Source organism: Myzus persicae, unplaced genomic scaffold (assembly GCF_001856785.1).
Source record: "Myzus persicae strain clone G006 unplaced genomic scaffold, MPER_G0061.0, whole genome shotgun sequence".
Taxonomy (NCBI): domain Eukaryota; kingdom Metazoa; phylum Arthropoda; class Insecta; order Hemiptera; family Aphididae; genus Myzus; species Myzus persicae.
Window position 1 is genome coordinate 456,719 of NW_019101674.1, and position 25,455 is coordinate 482,173.

The 25,455-nt window shown below is 30.8% G+C and overlaps 1 protein-coding gene across 1 annotated transcript; it reads right to left on the bottom strand.

Moving 5' to 3' along the window:
* Nucleotides 1-3,289: 3,289 nt before the first annotated feature.
* On the bottom strand, nucleotides 3,290-22,723 carry LOC111030045. The gene is made up of 2 exons (XM_022309361.1): nucleotides 21,741-22,723; nucleotides 3,290-4,084 (listed from the first exon to the last, which is right to left on the bottom strand). Exons 1-2 carry the CDS (start codon nucleotides 22,137-22,139, stop codon nucleotides 3,545-3,547), a joined length of 939 nt encoding a protein of 312 aa, XP_022165053.1. The 5' UTR covers nucleotides 22,140-22,723; the 3' UTR covers nucleotides 3,290-3,544.
* Nucleotides 22,724-25,455: the final 2,732 nt, after the last annotated feature.

The window sequence follows — 25,455 nt, forward strand, 5'->3', positions numbered from 1 at the left end:
ATACTCCGTACGCTAGCACTCGAATATAAATAGAAATTCCTATAATTAGGAAATGCTAAATAATATTATTGTAAATTTAGACATAGTAAACAAGTCAATAAATATCGTTCTCATTGCGTCTGAAGTCCAGACATAATAGGTATTACGACGATATTACATACGTCGTATTACGTGACCACTACTCCCCACTCGGTAAACAGTAATCACAAAATCTAAGAATCTAATTTCAGAAATATTTTCCGATAAGGCGATAATATTTCACTACGAATTCACAAAATATATATAATTAAAATAAATGAAAAAATAATAATTTAGATAAATATGTACGTAAATGTTAAATATGCGTATATTTAACAAAAACCAATTAAAAAGCTAATAAAATGACAAAAAAGTACCAATAAAGCATTTATTTACGAATATCACAAGAAAAAGCAAAAAAAGCAAAAACAAAATTGCAAATTTGAACTCTGTGATGAATGAATCGAATTTTATTTTTGATTAGCTATGTCCTGGAGTACTATGAAAGAAAATGCAAATGCTACAAAATCCTAGCCCTAGCACTAATAACTATATAGGATCTCAAGTTTGGGGATCGAAGCCAGTATAATATGCCTAACCGTTTTAAACATTGATCATTTTCATTTAAAATATAAGCCCCCTCCACACAGTGTAAAATAAGCCCCCTACATAATTCGGCATTCAAACATTTAGAATTGCATTAGTTTTTTTTTTAAATTAATGTAGATAACATTTTTGTTCCCAGTCAAAAAACTTGAAAATTTAATACAAGGTTCCTCATACGTTTTTATGGAATTTAATGGAAATTAAAAAACAAGTTGAGCGTAAACCTTCAATACATTTTTAGAAGCGATTTATAACAATTTTATGGTGAGAAATTTTAAATTTGTGTTAAGTGCGCTGAGCAGAATAATTTTATACGGAGTATAAAATTATGAACAAAATAAAACAAATATTCTGTCACCAACATTATTGTTTTCGTAGAGTCTATTTATAAACGGCAAGTGGCCCGGTTGCGATATGAAAACAGGTTTTCACCTATGGTGCGGTATGGTAACAGTAGTGGGTGGAGTGGTGATATGAACACTGTTCTTGAACGCTGCTGCTATTAGTCAGCAGAGCAGCTGCACATGACGGCTATAAATTTGTAATTTTCTTTACTGAAAACATGTTTTTTCTTACTTAGAATTTTCCTCAGCCCTCGTTAGTCGTAAAAATATGATTTTTTCACCAAAATAAACGTCAGAAGTTCTTTTAGAAGACCGAGTTTCAGGTTTTCGTTATATTTATATGATTTTCAAAATTTTCAAAAAATTATGAATATTTCAAATGCAAAAATAATCGGTTTTAAAAAAATGAAACCCAGTTATTTGGAAGAACTCCTCACGTTCATTTTGGTGAAAAAATCATGTTTCTACGACTAAGGAAAATTTGAAGTACAAAAGAGTGGTGTTTTCAAGGCTGAATTTAGTTACCAGAACGGTCTTTTAAGAATGTGGAAATTTTTTATTTTAATCGTATTTTACGAGTTACTACTTACCATTTAATAAATGCCAATTGTTGCTAGTAAAATTAAAAACGTATTTTAAATACGTCATGTGAATAAATAGCAAATTCAACAAAAACGTGTTATTAAATATTTACTTAATTTCAAGTTTTATCGATATTAGAAACAGACGAACAGAGCATATTGTTTATCATTTTTCGTATTAGGTAGGTGCACACATTTTGCTATTTTAGCACAGCATATGGGCCTATTTTATTTTAGTAAAAACTATAATACATGTGTTTTTTTTTAAACTCTACTCGACCTTGTTTTATAAGTTTTAAGATATAAAACTATGATATCATGTACCTACTTATATGTTTTAAAAAAATGTCTCATCACAGCATATCAAATATTATTTATGTTATCAAATTCAATATCTTTTTTTACAAAATGTACGTAATTTTTTATTGATGAAAATAATATATACATTGTTTCAGATTAGTCGTTACACACATTATACTTTCGTACTCAGTGGCGTAGGTACGAATTGGTGGTGGTGGTGGGGAGGGGGTCGGGATAAATCCCCCCCTCGAAGGATGAGAAACATCCCGTTTTGAAATGGTTAGAATGAAAAATGTACACATCATGAAAGTTGTAATGTTTGTATGAAATATAGTATTTGTCAAAGTACTAACACAATTTTGTCTTAAAATCTCAATGCACTTGGTTTACACAACCTCGGCAACCCGAAATTCATTTTTTTTTCAAAAGCTCTTCCGAATACATCATGCCACATCTATACTCCGAAAAACATATGTATAAAAACACCTCCCCCCATAAGAAAATTAAATTACGTTACACATAACGAATTTAGTATTATAAACACAAAAATACGTCCTGCAGATCAACAATATTATACAATCACCACGGTAACGATTCAATGAGATTCAATACTTTGTGAGACTGGAAATAATAGATTTGAAATTGTATATCTAAGTTATTATTAATTAACGTGACGAGGAGCTAATTATTTTCAAAACAATAATCAATCAATTATAATGATATTTTTAACTGTTAAGTTTATATTTTATTCGAACCATTTTAATTAGACCTGTCCTGTATAAATATTTTAATAAGACAGTTTATAAGGAGTTAAAAATGGGCAATTTTCAAATTGCATTCATGTGGGTCTGGTAAATTTGTGAGGTGGCGAAAGGAACCTAACATAACACATAAACAACCTAAAATTGACCCACCACCCACTCTCCTACCAATGATTTATAATAAATACAAGTACTATTTCTATTTGCCTACTATAATTATTGTTCAGTAATTGTTCTTCACTTTTATATTGAGCATCTACCCACCCACCCACTCACTCCTAAACATTAAAAAAAAAAAATCGAGAAGTAGGTAACTGTTAGTTTTGCCTATGAAAGTGTGAGTAGTAAGTGATTATTACTTATTAGTGTGTTTGGCTGTAATGTAAAAGAAATGGGTAAACGTTTCCGCAAACACATTACAATAACAGCCTCGGCCGGTTAGGTCAAAAAGTCCGGATTAATTTGTTTTATTGTTGGACAAAAAGTTTTTATTATGTTTAAAATATTGCTCGTTTATACATGATTCAATATTTAGCCACAGAAAAACACAAGAAACTAGATAAATGAGATTTCAGGGTAGGACTTATTGTGATTAGATATTTCTTGAATGTTATCAAATTATACTCTTATAGTGTAAAATGTTTTATTAGAAATACATATATTTAATAATAGAAATATATAGGAATCAATATTATGCATATAAATTGTCTTTAAGTTTACATAGTAATATAAACAAAATTTGTTGGCTGTATACAAATGTCTAAAATATAATATGTATAACTTCAGGGTTAACGTGAGCATTAACAGTTCTCCCTGTAGCATTATTCAATATTAATATTATTTTAAACAATGTACAGAAATGGATGCTGGTCCTGAACGACTAGTTGTAATCACCTAGTACACGCTGTCGTAGATAGCACAATATAATTAAGGCCTACTGTTGTTCCAGATCACTGACAGGTGATGGTGAAATGGACTTTGACGTAGTTGCCGCCTCAGTGTCAGGTTGATGGTGTTGTTGTGAATCTCTCTTCTGCTCCAACAACTTCATTTCATACTTAAACAACACTTGTTCAATGTCTCGTCGGGCCATTAGTTGTAAAGCTTTGTCGGCTTTAAGGTTACGCATCCGTTCAGCCACATAGTCTGAGAATGTATTGAACTCGTCGGATGGTGCATCAGGCCTAGACATTCGCATCATTTTTCTGTTACTGTAGCCTCCGCCATCATCATCTGAATAGTCTCCACCTGTTACTGGCTGCATACCTCGGTATTTTCTACACGATGACCACGTTTGTGGTTCCTGGACGTCCACAATAGGTTCCTGGTTGTGGTAGTCGTCCATGGACTCGTGCATCATTGAAGCCAGCACACTGTCCGCCTCATAGCCACTTGCATTTGTGTCATTTGCTTCTGCATAACTGTCCTCAGATGTTTGACTCCAATTGAAATGTTGATTTTCTGCATCCACATGCTAAAACATAATATTTATATATTTTAATAATTTGACAATATGACATTTACAATATATATACAGGGTGTAATAGAATAACCTGAAAAATTAAATAACTTGATGATAATGATGACTATGAAAATAATAATACTTTTAAAATTTTTAAAATTACCATACGACGGGATGAAGTGGCCCATTAACATTTTTCGTGATATTCATTAATATATAATGTTTAAACAGTTTTATTTAAATTAATTTAACTTATTCTATTTCCAGGGCATTATCATAATGAATAATTTTTTTGATGTAAGTGTCTTTTTTTTATCAAAAGATATATTTAGGTACCTCAAAAGCATGATTTAAGATACAATGTATTAAAGTGTATTATCTTAAATCGAACTCTAAGTACATTTAAATTATGTAGAATATTCATACTTTAAAATTTATATGATTGGTTGTTGTAAACATTTTAACATAATACAAATAATAAATGTGTTATTATTTTGGTACTTGAATTTGGAATTGAAAAATCAAATATTTTAAAAACGTCGAGTGAAGCGGACCTAATCTAACCGGACCTCAAAGAGCTAAGAAGCTACAGAAAAAATCATACTGGTCACTATAGTTTAATGTAAACTTAAAACATTTTAACACTGCCTTTTCTTCTACCGGTCAATTTCATGATCATTCGTTGTGGTTGATTCTTTTGTAAATAATTGTAGAGAGTGAGCTTGTTTGGAACCTAATCAGATGTAGACCGCCATAAAATACCCAGCTACCTCATGCAGAATAATGGTTTAAGACCGCAATATGCGTCACCAGTACCTGTATATACGTAGTAATAAAAAAAACTCTCCAGGCTCCAAAAAAGAAAGAATAATGTATTAATGTTGATGTCTTATGAAATATCGTCTAATCAATTTTTTTCTTAAGAAACGTTATCAGTTCGACACACTTAATTGCGTCCTCAATTTATCAGCCGTGTTTGGATGGGTTATCAATTGTCATGCAATGTCAGTTGTCAGCTGCAGCTTTAACATTGCAATTGCGGTAGTCCGGAAAACTGTGAAAGAAAATTTAACTAAAATTCACTTTCACTTTTCGACATTTTCTAAAATCCTATACATAGGTTGAGTCAAAACTCTAAATATTAAAGGTTCATTCGTATGTTTAGGTACTATATATACCTCATACCTGTAAAATATGTTCATATTATTAATATTGTTTTTAAATTTATTACCTATTAATAATATGTTTATCTGTACCATTTATCGTATGAGAAACTAAGTGCAACAGTAAAGATGGCTTTATAATTTATAATAAATTAGGCAAAATTAAAAAAGATGTTTTAATGCATTTCTAAATAAATCATTTTTGAGTATTTATTATTGAGCCATTATTGTTCATAAACATGCTTTCGTATTTTCAACATACCTACCAAATATAGACGACCTAATGATGATGATGGTCTATCTCATCTCCCATGGTCGTAGAAACAACAAATGGACAAGTTTAAAAAAAGTATCATATTGTATTAATAGTCGTATAGTATTAGGTCGTTACATTAGTTACATTAGGCTGATGATTAATTTCATAAATTTAATTTAAATGAATGCATTTCGAAAACTTTCAAATTTCGTTTTTGAACTTTACATTTAAAATGTCTAATAAAATTGATTGCGTTCGAACATTTTACGAAAGCGTAACTAGAAAAATTTAAATTTCATCCATGTTGCTGCGATCTCTAAAAACAATTCTAATATTTAATTGACCAATTAATTATATATTTTAATTACGTTTAGTAATTAATATAGTCGGTCTAATGGTTATAGATCGATAATGTTTTTAGAAGAACTTGAGTGACGCCACAACGGCGGATACACTACACTAAAATTCAGCACTGATTCTTATTACAGCCGCCTTGCGGTAAGTCATTTTGTTAATTATATTTTTTAGCTTTATGTCTATATTGTATTTTTGTTTAATAATTAAGGTCGTTACATTAGTTATTATATGGTTGATATAAAATAGAAGCCATAGAGGTCACGTAATGTTGTGAAATAAATTATGAACTAATATCAATATATTATAATATACATTGTTGCATTATACGTGAAATGTAAATAAAGTATACTTTTAATTTTAAAGTGAGTGAAATAAAATAAAGTACCGACCAAATTAAATTGCTGGAAATCGTCAGTAAGAGCTGCCTAGACCTACGTCTCTACAACGAAAAACACAAATAATGTACTTTTAAGATTTCAAATTATAATTTGAATCATTTTGAGTGGGTCAATATAAAGACATTTATCTGTATTCCTCGAGCCTATTTATACTTGTTATCGTTATATGTATGCATTATATAATGACTTTAGAAGTTGAAAGTCAAATCGCTGATATATTACATGACATACAAAGTTTCGAAAATGATTTATTTTAAATTTAAGCTACAGGTCAATAATATCCATTAATTATAAAAAGTTATAGAAACAAAATTATTTCAAACTCAATCAACAAATACATTTCCCTAACCTATACAATTACAACGTGTACCTAAATTCGTTGAATTGTATTATCAAATTAAACAAATGTATCATACATCAAGACAAGTCATCAACAAATTTCGATGACTGCACTTAAACATATTTATCCCGCTAGGTTTAATTTTATATTCGTAATTATTGTAGGTATTCATACCAATTTTCGTAAATAGCCAAAATATTTTATTATTTATTTTATATATTTTAATTCACCACAGGATGGTCAGAGTTTGATATAAGGTTTGTTTTCAAACACGAAATGGTCAAATTTATTGAAGAATATGCGTGTGTCGAGATATGCTGTATGTGAATGTGAATTATATCAAAAGGTTCTGAAAATATATGCGGGGCTGGGGAGTAAACTCTACACGACAAATTAAAATAAATGGACGTGATTTGCCTTCGTATACATTTTCTTTTAGTTAAAAAACGACAAAAACATGCACTAACCCGTGATGATTTATTCCAATGAAAGAATATAATCCAAAATACATTTCATTATACCACACTCATATACAGCTCAGTAGCTCACACCACAGTCATTTGATTTAGTGGATAGACCAATATAAATAGTAATATTAAACATTGTTGTTGGTGAAATAAAGTAATTATTATTATTAATTATGAATCATAAATTATACGTGACGTGTATTAATAAAATATTATGTCAATATTCTAGTACGCGTAATATTATAAGAGGCTCTGTATCAGCGTCATTTATTCAGCGGTTTATTCATAGTATCACTTGTATAGCTACTATTAGTATTTATTATAAAAATATAATATTAATTATATTTTGTGTAGTATTTATTATACAAAAAATATGGAAATTAGCCCAAACACTTGTATTTCCTCAATTCGTTTACAGTTTTAATATGTCCATCTCACGCAATGAAAACATATCTCTTTCAATTGTGAATATTTATGAGGTTATTATGAATTTATTAAGTTTTGGATTACCTATGATTAAACGACATTGGGTTTTCTGTCATACAAAAATACAAAATATAAGTAAATTAACAAAATTGTGTTTAAATAAAATGTGTAATTAAACCTTAAATTGTCAGGCTACTGCCGAATGAAAATTGTTAATATATTAACAAATATTGTTAATGACGTACAAATAATTAATCATTACGACAATACAATTTCTTTTTTTTTATAAAAACAATTTGTTTTAATCAGCAATCAGTTTGCATCGCTGATTTCATTATTTAAATCGTGTAATTGCCAATTGGGAGCTTCAATTTAGTAGCAAACAAGGACTACATAGATACATGTAGTAATATTATAGAAACTATACTACCATTATATACGATACATTATACAACAACGGTTAATGTAAATATTACACTTAAAACAATTAAACGTCACCAAAAAAGATAAGTTCGTTTTTAATGATATGACTACATAAAGAATAGTTTTAGATTAAAGATTGCACTATAGATTTTTATAGTAAAGAATAGAATCCACATTCCACACATGATTTATTTTTGTTAATAGTACTTTTTACGCACTTATAGTGAGGTGAAATAAATATTAACATTAAACAAGAAAACTGTATAGTTTAGACTGTTTAGAGTCCAGTTATTTTAAATCATAACTCATAATAAGTATACGTTTATAAGTTATAACTTTAGATACACCGTTCACAATATTGATTCAAATGTATGTCTATATTATTATAATTAATTGATGAGTTGTTGTTTTCGTAGGTATAGAAAATGCATGAATACAAAGAACGATGTATCGAAAGAATGATAAAAAATGAATAATTTTCGGTGTGACAAATTTAGAAAAGAATACGTTTTGATAATGCGTTAGACAACATAATGTGTAAAAAAATAATATCGGATGTTACTATATTGTTACTAGCGTTATCTTTATAGAATACCTACCACCGAAGTTAAGTTATGTGGTACATTATATATTTTATCAGAGTCTTAACAATTATTGTTGACGATAGAATGACTTTGTTTCATTTATCATTAAATTTCATCAATTTGTTAGATGACGAGAAAACAAAGAATAAGCGTTGAAAAGGCATTGAATAGTTTTGAATGACTATTGCAATATTGCTGTAATATAATCGTTATCCTTCGATTTTCAAACGGTTCATTATATGATGCGTGCCTTACTGAAGAAATATATTCTTCTAGAATATAGAATATAATTAAAGTAAGGACTAGGTCTAAGAAAGAATAGAAAAGGAAAATAAATAATATTTTTTGATCCTAAACTCTATGATGAGTGGTGTGTGATCTACCTGGTATTTTCGACCACAACTCTACGCATCTAACATAATATATGGTTCATTGCACTTGAAACCTGTGCTGTGTACACATCTTGTACAGTTGTACTAATTATTCGTTTTTCATAAATCATGTATCATAATTAAAGTATTACATATATCGTTGTCGTCGTGTAAAGAGTAGTAAAGCTAACATTTTTATATAATTGTATTTTTAAATAGAATATTTGGAAATATTTATATTTTTTAAATTAGACAATTTTAATTGTATTTTAAGTCTTAACCGATATGTAGCTTTATTAGACATAATAATTTATTCATGTTTATTAGCATATTATAACCTTTATTATAATATATCATATATTTGTATAAGAAATAAATAGTTTGAATTATGTTATTTACGATATCAGGGAATAATACTGCAGAATAACTATTGTCAATATGAGTCATTCCCCATTAAGTACAGTCAAGGTTATTAACTTAATTAATTTAAATTTTAAAATATTTCGGTTAAATTTTCTAAAAAAATAATTATGCAATGGCAATCAATGACAATTATGTTTATAAATATTTACATTTTCGTTATTTTTTGTGCCTATATTGAGACCTTTTGGATACGTATAAAATTAATTATAGGTATATATATATATAAACTTATTGGTTTAATTTCTAACTTTCTAAGTACCCAATGTAAGTATTATAATTTAAAACTTATACGTTAAACAACCTTGTAGGTCTGTAGATGTAAAATTAAATCTATTTGATTCCATATTTCTTTACTAAATTTGTATTCATGAGTGTTTTTCAATATATTATTATTGTTTGGTCTTATTGTTTTATTAACATTTAACAGGTACCAAAGTCGACAACCATAAGGATGCATGAATTCGAAATTGTGGAGAAGATAATGTTATTATTATAATATTTTTCCATTGCTACGTCATTGTCAGATTTCTATGTCAGTGTGCCTATCAAAATCCTAAAATCAAAGTGAGAATTATTTACGAACAGAGAAATTGTTTTTGTTAATAACTTATACAAATGTATTATACTTTTATTATTTTGATAAACATAATCATCCAACGGAATCGTCAAACATCCCACTATATGTCCCTAATTAGAAAACATTGGTAATGCGTAGGGCAGGTAGTTTCATATTTTATTCGGTTCCCCTAAGCCAAGAAACAACAAACTTAGGCTATTTTCGGAGTGTTATTTTTTTTCAGCATATTTTGCAAATTTTACTTCCAGACTCTTATAGGTAACTATTGTGTCCTATGAATAAACAATAATACAGGTAAATGCTGACTTGAATACTATTTAAAGTATTACGTATATTTTAATATTATCCCTAAAATCATAATTTTAATTTATGTACAATTTGCGTGTAAACTACAAACACGAGTTTCATTTTAGGATGTTTCGAAAAACATATATGTATAAAATATATTATATATTTATATAACACTAAAAAAATAACAACAATCGTTATATAATATATAGGAAATACAACACTATATTATCATATAGCGCAAGTAATAAGTATTAAATAAAAAGTAGAGTAAAATAAGGCTATAAGTAAAAACGTAATTGTCTAACGTTAACTATTTTTATTGCGATTTTTTAACGTTTAAAGCATACGAAAAATACCTAGAATACATATATGAACATATAGTTTATGACATAGGTAGGTAATAAGTTATGGTCTAATTTAGTACGATATACAATTTTAAACAGCTGTTTATATAACTGGGCGAAAAAAATTGTGTAAAACTGCTGCGTGCAGTTACAAATATACTAACACATTACAATTTAATAGGTTTTACTACCTAGGTATATAAAATATAAATCGTAATGTTAAAATAAAAATAAAAATGCTTTTTACGTTATATACGCATTCAAAAACAATAAATAGCTATATTTTTGAGATGTTGTGATCAAGAGCGCCACTATAATAATTGAAAATCTGCAGGGGTGGAAAGGTATGTTTTTTTTAAGGAAAATGTTAAAAATTCCACTTATGCCATAAGAGTATGGTATACGACACAAAGGACAGAGGCGATTACTTCATCATAACCACAAAAATATTTTACGCAATGGTTTTTCTCCAGACTCTGAAGAATGGCCAAATAAAATATAAGTATTGGGCAACTTTATTTATAAAACTTCTATGGCTGTATAATACAGCGTAATCCAGGGATAAATTAATCCCAGATGGGCAATCCACCTGAATAATAAAAACCTTTTTTTTTTACTTGAATTAATTTTTTTTAGCAAAAATAAACGAATATCTATGCTGTTACGATCTAACCATTATTAATAGCGAGTAAGTCGCCCTAAATAACTAGTTTAATCTATTATCTAAACCTTTGAATCGTCAAAATCGGTCGAGTATTTTTTGAAATTATGTAAGCCTCAGCCATACACTTGTATATATTATAATAGCTGTTATCCGTGGCTTCTATTCCAATACTCTTGCGGCCTACCGATATGCCTGAAAATAATTTGTGTGAACACTTTGGTGCCAATTGGTCGAAAATTGTGGATTTGCACTAGCATAATTTTGATACAATTCGACGACCTATTAAAATCCAACTTTGTTTCCGTTTAGTTTCAGTTGAAATATTCTTAGTTTTTTTTTGTCAAAAATCGGTTCTTTATTTTTCTAGTACATACATTAACTATAGTTATATACACTTTGCCTCTAATATATAATACAATACAGAAATTATATCCAACCATAATAACTATTTTGTTATCTGTAACCAATAGCAACTATATAAATTAACAAAAAATATTCAATTAGCGTGAGCAAAAATTAAATTCATGTGAGAGGGAGAGCCACTGTATTATAGGGGTTTTAAAAATAAGATATAAACATAGAGTGCACCCTCTGAGTCTCTAGGAATCTATTGATTTAACTTTTGTTGAAAACGGTTTCTGAGTCTACGGTAGTATTTAGAGGACAAACAAACATTCATTTGTGTAAACAGGGATACTTAAACTTGACTTTTTTAAAATAAAATTAATAAAAGAAAACGTACTGCTTTCCTGGGTCTTGGGGCCACCAATGTCCAATAGTATAGGACTCTAGTTAACGAAAATCCCTATTCAGTCTGTCTAGCACAAACGTTATGGATGCATTCTGCGTTTATTGTTCATCAAATCCTATTTTTTTTATAGTAGTTTAAAATTTAAAAAAAAAATAGTAAAATCACATAACAACTGTTCAGGGTCTTCTGAATGGTATAAAATATCTACTAACTAAAAAAGAAAGAATCTGCAACATCTCAAAAAAACGATTTAGAAACATTCTATACGACATTTCTCCCACTATGGCTTTAGAATTTTAGCATGAAATATGCACCACTAATTACTAAACCAGTACAATTATATACGACATTAATACAACAACGATTAAAGCAGCGGTGGGGAAACCGTATCTTATTTTAACTTCAATAGTAGCTGGCCCTACGACTTATTTCACAAAAAGTATGAGTAGTGAACTGATGCTCCGAATTAAGTGTTACAGTGGACAAGTAGTTATGTGTTTTTAATTTTCAACATTTTCAAAAAACGTATTAATATTGGTATCTATATAATAATAAAAAAAAATTACCTAGGTAGTCATGAGTATTATACCCTAATTAAAAATAGGGTTTTTAGCCTAAATATTATAAAATATTAATAACTAAATATTTTTGGGGTGCAATCCGGCAGTTCAGCACCATGGATATAATTTATAAATTGAAAATCATTAGGACTACGTCAAAAATATGATCAGAAATATTCTCATCTCGTTTTAATAATATGTTATTTCACTCTATTAATAAAGCAAGCAACACAAAATTGGTTCTTATGAACGAACATTTGGTATGTTGTACGTTAGTAATATGGAGACAACTCTAGCGTTCTCTAGATATTCATCATTCTTCATCACTCATCAGTGAGCCAAAAAAGAAGATTATATTATGGTGTAGTATATAGTTATAATAAATAATAATACATAGGTTTACTGTGTTATAACTAGAGGCAGGACTGGCAGGAGTTATATTATTTTGCATATTTTTTTTGAGTCTAGGCGGGAGTTTGAAATCTTTACAAATCATGAAACAGGTAAATTAATGGCAAAAGTTTATTTTGCATATTTGAGAATATTTCAAGATAAAAGAATATTAAGGAATATATCGATTAATTTGTATTGATGTTCGATATTTTGTGTTGCGTTTGCGTAAATAATATACATTTTATGCCCGATAATAATGATATATGATATTGATATATTATATACTATATTATAAAACATAAAAAAATACCAAGAGAAAATGGAAATTAAATAAAAATTGATCAACTTCAACAAAAAAATCAGGGGCTCATCATTTCGAAAAACGTAGCAAAAGTTTTGAATTGAAATAATGAAGTACAACTTATAGACAATTTTTCACCGGCTATGATAACTGATTATCAACATGCTCCTGTAACTTCAGTTGACGTCGAACCTTCTTTCAACACATATAAAAACATTTTAACAGACCGTCGTACAAATATGACATCGGAGCACATTTCACAAAATATAGTTGTCAACTGTTTTCAAAAATGTTCTTAATTAAAAATACCTCATTAATATAATTTAATCAAATATTTTTTAACATGTATTATTTTTTATAATCAGCTTTTTGTATTATGGGTTTTATTATTTTGGATACAAAAGCATATTTTTTGCATATATTATTATGGTTTTGTAAAGAATTTTTTCAACTTTTTAAGATAATATTAGCATCATATATTGGCTATTCTAAAGGAATATGAATCCGGCCTCTAGTTATAATGTTGTAACTATTAATTGGGCTATATTAACCCACCATATAAAATTGCAGTTGCCAGTTTTTGTTTACATAGAAAATTACGTACAAAAACAAAAAAAGTAATACGTTTTAATTGATTTATAGATACCAGTATCGTTATACTCATCAATTATACTCTTTAAAAACTATATAGGTACTTATATAAGTGATATATGTAGTAGATAATTGTCTGCAGAGTGGAATATGAAGAACACGAAGGACACTATTTATAGTCGAGCTTAAAGATTAATTATATTGTTGGAATACCTATGATTTTTGGGTATTTATTTTAATCAATAATAGTTTGCGGCATTTGAGACGACAACGTGTAATGTTTAAAGTGACACTCAAAGAACAACGAAAAATATAATACATATTAGGTCATGCAAAAAAAAATAGTACCGGTCAGGCATAGGTAGTAGGTACGCATATTATCCATAAGGAAATATAAAATAAAGTTATGGCCGCAGAAAAATATGGTGGTAAATTTAAGGTGTATGTATTTGGTTAACATCATTATTTGGTATGATATATAAAATTATGAGGATCCACTAGAATGAAAAATCTGTGTGAGATTGAGTCGACTTTTATAGATTACCTATATATGTATCCAGATAACAATAAAACGTTACGATGAAAACATATCATGGATGTGCATAGGTAGTGGCTGAACTAGTGTACTATAATAACGAAGGAGTATTTAATGAAACATAAAAAAGTATACAGTGTCTTAACTTCTTTTCAGTTGTAGATGAAACAGTAGTTAATTGTTATCAAATTGTTATCAATAGAATATTATATTTTATAAAGTTGGTAATATAATGTTACTTTGATTTATATTTCTTATTTTGATTAATCTTATGATTTAAAATTTTCGCTATATACATATTACATATTTGTCTTTAACGTTCATCATATCATAATATAATTACCTGTACTATTGGGCAATTGCTCGTTTTATTTATTTATTTCATTTGAATAAATTATTATTATGTATGCTCGACTTCGATCGGGCTTCTAGACACATCAAAAATATTATTGAATTAAAATAAATGTATAGAATAAAAAAAAAGAAATAGTACCCCCCGATTTAAAATAATTATTGAATTCAAATTAATTAAGTAATGAATACCTGGTTAATTTTAGTAATGAAAGTACATCTCACGCGCTTGATCGCTTTAACTGCACAGATTTATAAATTAATACAATATTGAGTTTTTCAAACAAATTTAGTAGTTCAACCTGAGGTCATGGGTACAAAAATGATTCAGCATAAATAGATCTCTCAAGACCGCGTATAGAGTATACAATGATTTAATGATTAGTTAATTGCATGTGATGCTTTTAACAGAAGAAATAGTAGAGACCAAACAAACCGAATTTGTTTATTTAAGAGAGCAATATAGTAATGCGTAATAAGTATATATAAATGAGGATCACGACAACAGTTTTAAATAATAAAACATTTTTATTTATTAGATTTTAACAAATCAAGGAAGTATGACATTGAAATTAATTTGAAGCGAATAAGATGCGAAAATATATAAGTGGCAACATGGTCAACGAACGAAACTTTAGACAACGTACCAAATTCAATTTTATTATTCTTTTTTTTTTAATAACTTTTATAGCCAGAAATTAAGATGTACGAAAATACAAAAACTTATATCTAAACTAGTGGTTCCCAACTTTTTATGAGTGTGAACCTAACATTTGGTGACAAAAAAAAAACATAACTGCAAACAAAACTTTCATTTATTGAACATTTAATAACAACAAATCGGTGAATACCTTTATACATAGTATATACATATTTATGTATCCTCAAATACCTTAATAAAATACATTTATACTAATATACATAACTATCCAAAAACTACGATAAGAACGCATCAAGACGCGAGGCATTATAATATAACATATTTAAAATGTTCTTCCTCGATCATTTTATAATTATTTAGTATTTCGGGAAATTTTTTGTTTGAAAGCTAAATTAATATAATATGATACATAAGTAATGTTTTCATGACCCAATTTAAAAACCTCTGTGGCCCTAATTTGAGCTGATCTAAACAAACTCAGATTCAACTTAAACTAATGCAAAAACTCATGGACTAGAATTTAACAAACGTGTGTTAGAACTTAAAATATAAACATAAACTTCATTCAATTGTTATTTACTTTTAGGTAGTAGGTACCTAATAAATACTATTAATAACCCAATCAAACTTAGGCGGACCGAAAGACTAGACTCATGATGCACAAAATTGTTTATTTATGAATCGAACCAATGACCGATGATTGATTATTAATTAGTAACCATCAGTTTCAATAAGCTTTAGAATAGGTATATAATAATTGAAAAACATTTATTAATATATTATAAATTTATAATAAAAATAAATTTGACGAAAGCGTACCTATACCTACCACATAAATTCAAATAATATAGTACCTAAATGAACACTATTCACTGTCTCAATTAAATATAGGGAGATTATTTTAACAGCTAACATATATCATTTCAAAAAGTTTTAACGTTATTGAAAATATTTTATTTATATTCTATTTTCTAAAATTGATAGAATATTTTCCTGAAAATTTCGAATTTTAATAAAAGTAGTTAGGTAAGTAGTTTATAAGTATATACAGTTAAGACGAACGGAATAGTGAACCTACATTGTTTGTGGCGCCTCTGTCCTAGTGCCATTCTACTCCGCTCATCGAAACTTTAAATGCTACTCTTTTAAATACATCGAAATCCTCAGATTATTTTGTATGAAATATTAGATTAAAAATACATTTTTTCAAAAATTTTGTGTTGTAATTATTTCAAACTATGAATTACTATAAAAAAAAAAAATATAAAACGCTAAAACTTTTCGAAATAATGAATGTTAAATGTTAACAGAACCAGCCGGTACACAGAATATGTAGAGGCAACTAAAATATATTATGTACCCTAGCTACTCATTGGGTAATAACTTTAAGGTGCGACGAACAACATAGCTTGAAATATTGTTTTCTTGGATAAGTTTAAGTTTATACAAAAACACATTTTGAGAATATGGTTTGTTGAACCTTTTGGTAAAAAAGAATGTTGGAATTCTCATTGACGCGTTGAATAATTATACTTGTTTTAATTGTTTTAAACCTTAAAGCTAAAATCCCAACATTTTTCACAAACCATATTTCTAATTTTAACCATCTCGAACATTTAAGAATCACCTTAATGTTAGAGAACATATTGTGTAATATAGTATATGTTTACTTTTGCATCAACGAAGCGAAGACAACGCAATTTAACGACCATCAAAATCTATATAAAACTCGTTTATTATTTGTTAAAATAAATTGTAATGGTCGGAAACTTAAATCATATATTATATAATATGGCTAACCATGTGTTAAAATTTAATGGGCAGCAATTTTATAGCGGACACCCTTTAAAAGCAAATAAATAAACCAGTATATTATGTGTCTGACGAAACAAATAAAAAATACTATCTTAGATATTATATTTTGCATTCGATAACCTATATGGAATTAATTATTCTTTTCATCTATAAATATAATTCCTAAAGTTTGTTTGTATAATTCCAAGGAATAGCTGTGATATACGAACAGTGTAACTGAAAGACACTAAATTTTCCAAACCTATAAATTCTTTATTCTCCGGAGCAGGTTATAAAAAAATGTTGAAAAAAATGAGCCAACGCAAAAAGAATTAGAATTTTATATCTAAACTCTAAAGATATATTATACTTCATTGGAGTTATAATTAAATAGATCATTTTCAAATAACAATGATGTTGCAAGTAATAAATAAAGATAAAGATAAAGATCAATGAATATTATAAGAAACTTTGGACGAAGCCGTGTTCTACGATCTGTTGAATTTCGACATCGACATTATCATACTTTTGAGAATGACAAATCGAAAAAATAACTAAGAAGTTATGGATGTAGTTTTTACTAAATTTTGGTCGTTTAGGCAATGTACTCTCACAATTCATTACGGAACTATTAAGTATAAAAACATATTATTATAACATTGATATTATTTAATATTTAGGACTCGTGGAAGAATCACATTGACCTTTCTATGGACTGGCAAAACTGTTAGGATCTGTCATTACAGCGCCCAGTTGCCACCTACGGAGCGAAAACTTCATGCGGAAACATGGCCACTGCGAAAGGAAGATGAAATAATGCTGATAGCCTGAGAGAGGAAAGTTCTAAATAGTTTTTATGGACCAATGAAGTAGAGTAATAGCAGTAAATGGAGGATAAGAACAAATAACGAACTACAATTACTTTTCCATAAGCCGGATATATTGGAGACGATAAATATAGAAGACGACATGAAGTGGGCTGGACATGCTAGGCATAGCCAGAATCCTTTACAACGCATAGTAATAGAAAAGGATTCAGTAGGGAAGAGGCAACTGTGAAGACCTCGTATTATATGAGAAGATCGGATAAAAAAGATGGAAGTTCCTTAGGCTCTTAGATGGAGGATCAGATTGGAGGGATCGGGTTTCCGAAAGAGATGGCTGGAGTGATGGTTGTTTGGCGGGATTATCCTTTGGTCGTACGACCAAAGCAGAAGTAGGTATATTTATGAACAATACTTGTATTTGAGAAAACAAAATAACATTCATATTACGAGATCATATTCGCATAAAAGTACCAAGACAATAGCTTGGACATAATATTAGCAAGTGACGGAAATCTAATTTCAGAAATAGACAACAAAACATCTAAAATGAAAATAATAAACATCGAGAGAAGTTTAATATAGAAGCAGCGCAGAGACGACGATCTGTTAAACTAAGTGCTATTTCATGTTAAAGAATAAATAAATATATAATATTATGTAAGACATTACATATAAATTGTACCCGAGCAAACCTATGTATTAATTTTACAGCAATGTAGCGTTTTTTTCGATGGTTTTCATTTATACGTATTTAGGCGTGAGAAAACTGCTTGAAATATCAAAAATTGACCTTTTCAAATGGTTAACTAGAACACATTTTCTAACTGAAAAATGAAAGTTCTTTGTTCCAAACTGTATAAAAAATATAAAAAGAGGTTAGTGTATTGTTATTATTATTTTAGATTTGAAAACAAAGTCATTTTTATAAACATATCTGAAAAGTGTTCAAATTTTTAGATATTTTTTATAACACTTATATAAATAATATTTGGTGTTCAAGTCTCTGATTATTCAGAGGACAGATCATAATAAGTAATAACATTTTATCATAAACGTTATACACTAACGCATTATTATACCTATATCATTTTTCGTAAAATATCCTACCGAAGAGGAGTAAATTGAAATAATCAAAATTGTATTTATTATTTTATAATTAATATCCTAATTCCTTAGTCACTACCTATAATATTTTCATAATAATTTTCAGTATAACCTACGGGATAGAAAAAAATCATCAATAAGATTATATATGACTCAATTACTATAAAATTAATAATATAATTTATATGAATAATTAATTTTTATTGATAATGAATTAGTTTTGTTTTGTATGGCTATTTTTTAGATTCGTGCAGTCCATATATTTATACATTTATATGATTGGAACACTCTGTAATTTTTAAATACTAATTTACTGAGGAGTGCAAAATCTGATTATCCAAACGGGGAGACAATAATATTTTTGCGTCAGGGAGAGAATAATGCGGTTAAGTAGTAATTTACTATTTTGAAATTTGTATTTAAATTTTATCGATGATTATTTACATGCATACGTACAATGAATAATGATCATCGAAGGGAATACAACAATGATATCGTATATTTGTCGACATCAAACATTAACAATATAATAATATTATTCATTGATAAACATCATAAATCATTATGAAATAAAGTTTAGAAAAATTGTGCGAGGAATACGGTAAACCAAAAACCGATGGTAGATCGCACACTTTACCAGTACTAGAATGAATTATAACACAAAACTTCCTTGTCGGTTAGATTTTAACTATATTATCAAAATAATGATATGTGTATTCCGAACAAAGGGAACGACGTGGAAATAATGTTATTTATCTAAAAAGTAGGACGTAATGATACTGCTGTATTTTGTACTATAATTTTCTAGCTCGCAGTCCAACGACACTTTTATCATTTATACGTTTTTTTTTTACCATAGCCAACCTAAATTATACTTTCGAACTGTCGAATTATGCTCGCAAAGGCAACAATACATTTTCATCGTTTATTGTTTTTAGAATAATTAGGTGTTTTTGTTACAGTTAAATAACAGTTAATCATAGTTAGTTAGCTAGTATATTGTAGGTTGGTGACAATATTATATTGTATATTATAATATTAATTTTAACTTTTAAGGGTTGAATGAGTTTGAAAAGCTTTGAGTAAAAGATTGAAATTGTACATGAGATTACGGTCGTTTCTTTGAGAGTACCGCAAGACGTACAGGTTAGGTAAAATACAGGTTCACTTATTTTATTTTATTCCTACCGATATAAATTAAAAATTATCTACTACCAGTAGATTGACGAATATTCCAGTTTTTATTGAATTGTTGTAATTCAAAACAAAGTAATATATAATTGATAAAAAACTTCATGGCGTAAATGTAAAAATGTAAACAAAAATAGACTAAACTCCTCTCAGAATTCTAACTATATAATCATTTAAAAAACCTCAACCAAAGGCCCCCTTTGGGCAAATTTCTGCGGGTGAATATGCAAAACATATTTGCAGGAGCGGTTTAAGATTCGATGTCAGTACGTTCATCGATTAAAAGAAAAGTACCCTTAAATGTAAAAACTGTAAGACAACGTAGCTTTTATATCAATGTACTTACAAAATTAGTCATCTCAGAAATATATTATTATAATAGTTGATCACGTCTTTGAAGTATATACAAAATACATATAAAATTCGACAATAAAGGTAAATTATGACACCTCCCACACACACACACACAGATCGAACCTTATATTAGTCGGAATGACGATGACATGCACCCAGAGGAGATAGATCGTAACAACTTTTAAAATAATCAATTACGGATAATATGGTCATTGGTACAGACGGTTTCCAAACTCGAGGGTAAAACGTATTAGCGCGATCACCCCGTTCCGAACCCTTCGGCTCTCGTCAAGCAGACGGAGCAATTATCATGCAGCAGCAATGGGCGGCGTGAGGGGCGGCCTGATACTTTATACCGCCAAGCGCAAGCGTCGCGCTGTCTACGCTGAGCGATAAGCGTCGCCAAATCGCAACGGTAACGGTAACAACGTACACGACAAAGCAGTGCGCCCCACGATGCAAGTTGCGAGCGTTTTTTCACGTCTCGACCGCCCGGTGTATGTGGTTCCGAAATCATTTCCGGTTTTCGTTGTAGTAATCCCAGGGAATGTTGAAAAAATCAGCTGAAACCGATAACGATACCTAATTTATAATGTGCATCCTACCGCATTCTATACTGCTATAATTGTCGACTCGGAGGGCTAGAAATAGACCAAAAGACTGTTGGCAAGAAAATTTTCTCACAAGACGTCACAGAACGTTAGCACAATGTACAGATTTTTTCGAGGAGCTGTTTTGAATACGGTAGGGCCTCAAACCCTCCGGGGTCGAGAGGGGGGGGAGCACAACATTAAAACTAGTATGGATACCATATTACGCGTAGGAACACATGTCGATGGACGTAGTTTTAAATCGTACTCCGATTAGACTATTACTGTCCAGCTTCAGTGACTTTTAAACGTAAGTAATAAATTCGTAGAGGACTACGCAGACGTCATGTCTTTAAATGGTGGGAGGGGGTAAATCAGAAGCAAGCAGGCTCTACAGTCACCGCCGCTGGTCCCACCTACAACCGACGGAACTATTGGTTGGTACACGTCCATCGACCACATTGTGAGTAGATCACCGAACCCAGTTACACCGTAGCATTTCAAATTATTTCTCGTTTGATGATAATGCTGAATAAAAATTGACGACATCGTACGGCGGCATAATATATTACATTACTCACGTTTTGCGCGACCATGCCGCCGCCTGACATGGCTCCTCCGGACGCCCCCGGAGCAGTGGCGGCGCCCGACGAACAGTTGTTGATCGGCAGCGACGTGTACCGGGACTGATCGTTCAGAAAACACAGCAGCTGGTAGCCGAACCACTTGGGGATGTAAGCGGCGCCACCGGATTCCCGGGCCCGTTTCACCTTGACGTTCTCCCGGCTGAACTGCACGCGCAACGTGCATATCTTCTTGGCGATCTCCTCCTTGGGACACTTGAGCTTGGTGCTGATCTGCTCCAGGGACTCATTCTTCATGCGTTTGTTGCGGTAGTGCACAGAACTGGTGTCCCACAGGGCCGGACGGTTCCGGAACAAGTCGATCAGCTGGATGGTCTGCTCCCGGTACCACTCCATAGCCGCCCCGGAACAGGGTACGCGGACCACCACCACAACCACCGAAGTTCCACGACCTCGCTCGACGCGCGACGGACGAGAGTGGAAAACCGTTGGGCTTTCGTTTCGAATTTCGGACTGTTCGAGTGGTGGAGACACGCAGTCGAGAGGCACGCATGCGGGGTCGGTCGACGGTGTCAAAAAATAACAAACACCAGACAAACCAAGCAACAATAATAATAGTTTTATCGACGGCGGGAGATTTTAAATAATTATAACAATAATTATTATTGTGAAAATAATAATATAATATTATTGTGCCAGCCGACGGACAGCGAAGAAGAAGATGCAAGAGGAGCACAGTAGCAGAGCAATCGGCGGCGGAAACGGGCGCGCGTTTCGATGGTTGATGGCAAACTGCACCGGCCTTGGGTTTAGTTCACGTTATAAAACAATGTTTAGTGAACAACTGCCGGCCGCGGCGCGTTGTTGCCGCGGCGCATGCGCACCGGATTTCGATCAACAAAATAATGTTTTCCGTTTGTACATCGGGAAAAACAAAAACCCGGTCGTCGTCGTCGCCGTCGCCGCCGCCGCTTCCCAAGGTTGAGTCGAAAAAAACACTCGCCGTGTCACACGCACGCACACAGCGGCGAGCCGGGCGACAACAATGACATCAACACGGCGACGACGACCGAGCGGCGGCGTCGGCGCGACGCGCAGTAGTATTCCAACAATGCTCATTACTCGCCGCTCGGGCGTCGGGCCGGCCGCTCCGCCGCACGAGCGTTTTATTATTGTCGACGAGGCGGCGTTCCCACCGGGTCGCTTATCGCCCAAAATATTTCACACCCCCTCCGCCGGGCGCCACGACCACGGTCAATGGCGTTCTAGTTGTAGAGAGCGCGCCCAGCATCGGCATCTGGCTGCAGCCTTCCAGCAACCTAGATGGCCACCACCTATTATAACCGTTTTTATAAATTTTTTTTTTGCCACAAATGTTTTCAGAAAATATGCTTCTGGCTTCGTGTTGTCCTCGAGGAACCTCGGCAACCCTGAGAATATTATTATTGTTTTATCGCGTTTTTTCCCCTTTCGACCCGTCGGCGGGGAGTCCTGGCCGCAGCACAATGCGCGTTATTATTATTATTATTATTATTGTTCTTATTATTTATCACACAACAATGGGTATCACCGGCTCGGAATGAATAAAAACCAAGAGACGGCATTATTATTCGCAAACGACTGTTATTCGACAGGCAACCCCCCGCTAATAATGATCGAGATCCGCGCAAAATAATAAGAGTTATAACGACGACGGAGAGAATGGCGGTCGAACGGAAAATAATCGATGTCGACGGAATTTTCAAACGACGCTCCGTCCGTCGCCCGCAACCGACCGACGTCCATAAAACGTGTTTTATTCTTCGTATATTATTATTTATGTTTCAATGGCGACGGCGACGATTATAAAATATAATAATGGTGTAATTTCTGTAGATTGTTTTTCGGGCGAGGTATTAGGGCGGCGGCTGCGAATCGAACGATTTTAGATTTCTTTTCTTTGTAAAACGAGTTTTCTGAACTCCGGTTCGTTTATTTTTGTCGAACCATTATTATTATTCATGCGAACCGAATAATACATTTTACACCTTACGTACCTATTCCATTACTGTCGTAATAGCTAAATGAATAAATACAATGATAATAATAATATTTGGTACCCTCATCTCGCGCACCGAATTCCAGTTTTGGTTTTATGCGGTTTGTAAAAGGCAGTGTTCGGAACGTTCACTAAAAAAATGAACTCGTTCACGTTCACGTTCAGTACTTAAAAAAGGAACTCGTTTATTGGGCGTTCATTAAATTTTTTTTCTCAGTAATTACTAATTAAATTTTAATTCGATATAATAGGAACTATAGTGAAAAATATTATTATAATATGATTAATAAAAATAAATGTATTAAATGGTAAATAAATTAAACGTCTTAAAAATCGATCAAGTTCATTAAAAATATAAACGTCATTCACGTTCACGTTCTATTTTAAAAATACAAGTGACGTTCACGTATCGTTCACTATTTATGAACGTGAACGTGTGAACGTGCGTTCATGAACGAGTGAACGACGTTCTTTCCAAAATATACTGAAAAGGCATTTGCACAAGAGAAAAAATAATATTTTATTTCTATACCGTTCGAATGGCGAAACAAACCCTATGACGTTTTACGAATTTAACATTATTTTATAAATTGTAAGATAAATAAACGTAGTAAAGACAATAATAACTAATAACGAATAAGGTTAAGAACACCATAAAAACGACGATTAAAGTGTTCGTAATATTAAAACAAGCACTGAAGCACGGGACCCGCTTGTACGCAGTTAAGATTGTCGATAAATTTAATATGTTACGAGTCACGGCGTATCGATGGGAGAACAAAAACCAATCTTCGTCGTAATGTGAAAAAATGTTATGCACAACAATAACAACCTAATCAACTTACTTGAAAAGTTTTTCTGGAAATATGATTAATTACATAGTATTGACGTGGGTATACGTAGGGTTATTAGCAACACTATTAGTACTAATGATAGTTAGGTATTAACACTGTTCATATTCTTGCATCTTGCATTTTAAACATAACAGATCTGCTAATTTTTTCATGACAATATTTAGTTAAAAACACGCTGCAATAATAATATTATATTATAATCACATACATCTGTCTGATAATTCATGATGAAATCAAAATGGTCATGATTGAAATTATTGAGAATATTAATAGTAAAAAATAAAAGTGAATGTGATTAAAATAATAATTTGTGGGGTTCTTGGGAAATAATAAATGATATGCATAGCACATACGGGATGATCCATTTAACAACACTTATTGTCTAAGTCGATTATTTTGAGGTTGAAACATAACTTATTTCATATTAATATTTTATAAAATTACATTTAAAGAAAACAAGTAATTATTCTGTTATTTTTTTATTTTTCTAACAACTTAAATGTATTATCTAAAAATAGAGATGCATTAAAGTTAGATGTAGAATATTATATAGGTAGTACATTTCAACTAGGTATCTTTTCTTTATGAATAAACATTTCAAAATATTAAACGGTTTGATGAGCAGAGTATTAGTCAATAGTCAGTAAATCATACATTTTACAGCTTGAGGGGTACCCCTTTACAATTGTTTCCGTTCATCTTATATCCGATATCTATACCAACGCCATAAAAATAACATTTTACCACAGACTGTGATTTTACTTTCATGTGTGAATAAAAATTGATTAATATTTTAAACTTTATAAAAATGTAATAGATA

What these genes read in the sequence shown, in the direction of transcription:
- LOC111030045 (XM_022309361.1), bottom strand. Translation starts at nt 22,139, where the DNA reads ATGGAGTGGTACCGGGAGCAGACCATCCAGCTGATCGACTTGTTCCGG. An exon ending in GCGGCATGGTCGCGCAAAAC is followed by an intron (nt 4,085 to 21,740) that starts GTGAGTAATGTA and finishes ATTATGTTTTAG; the next exon opens with CATGTGGATGCAGAAAATCA.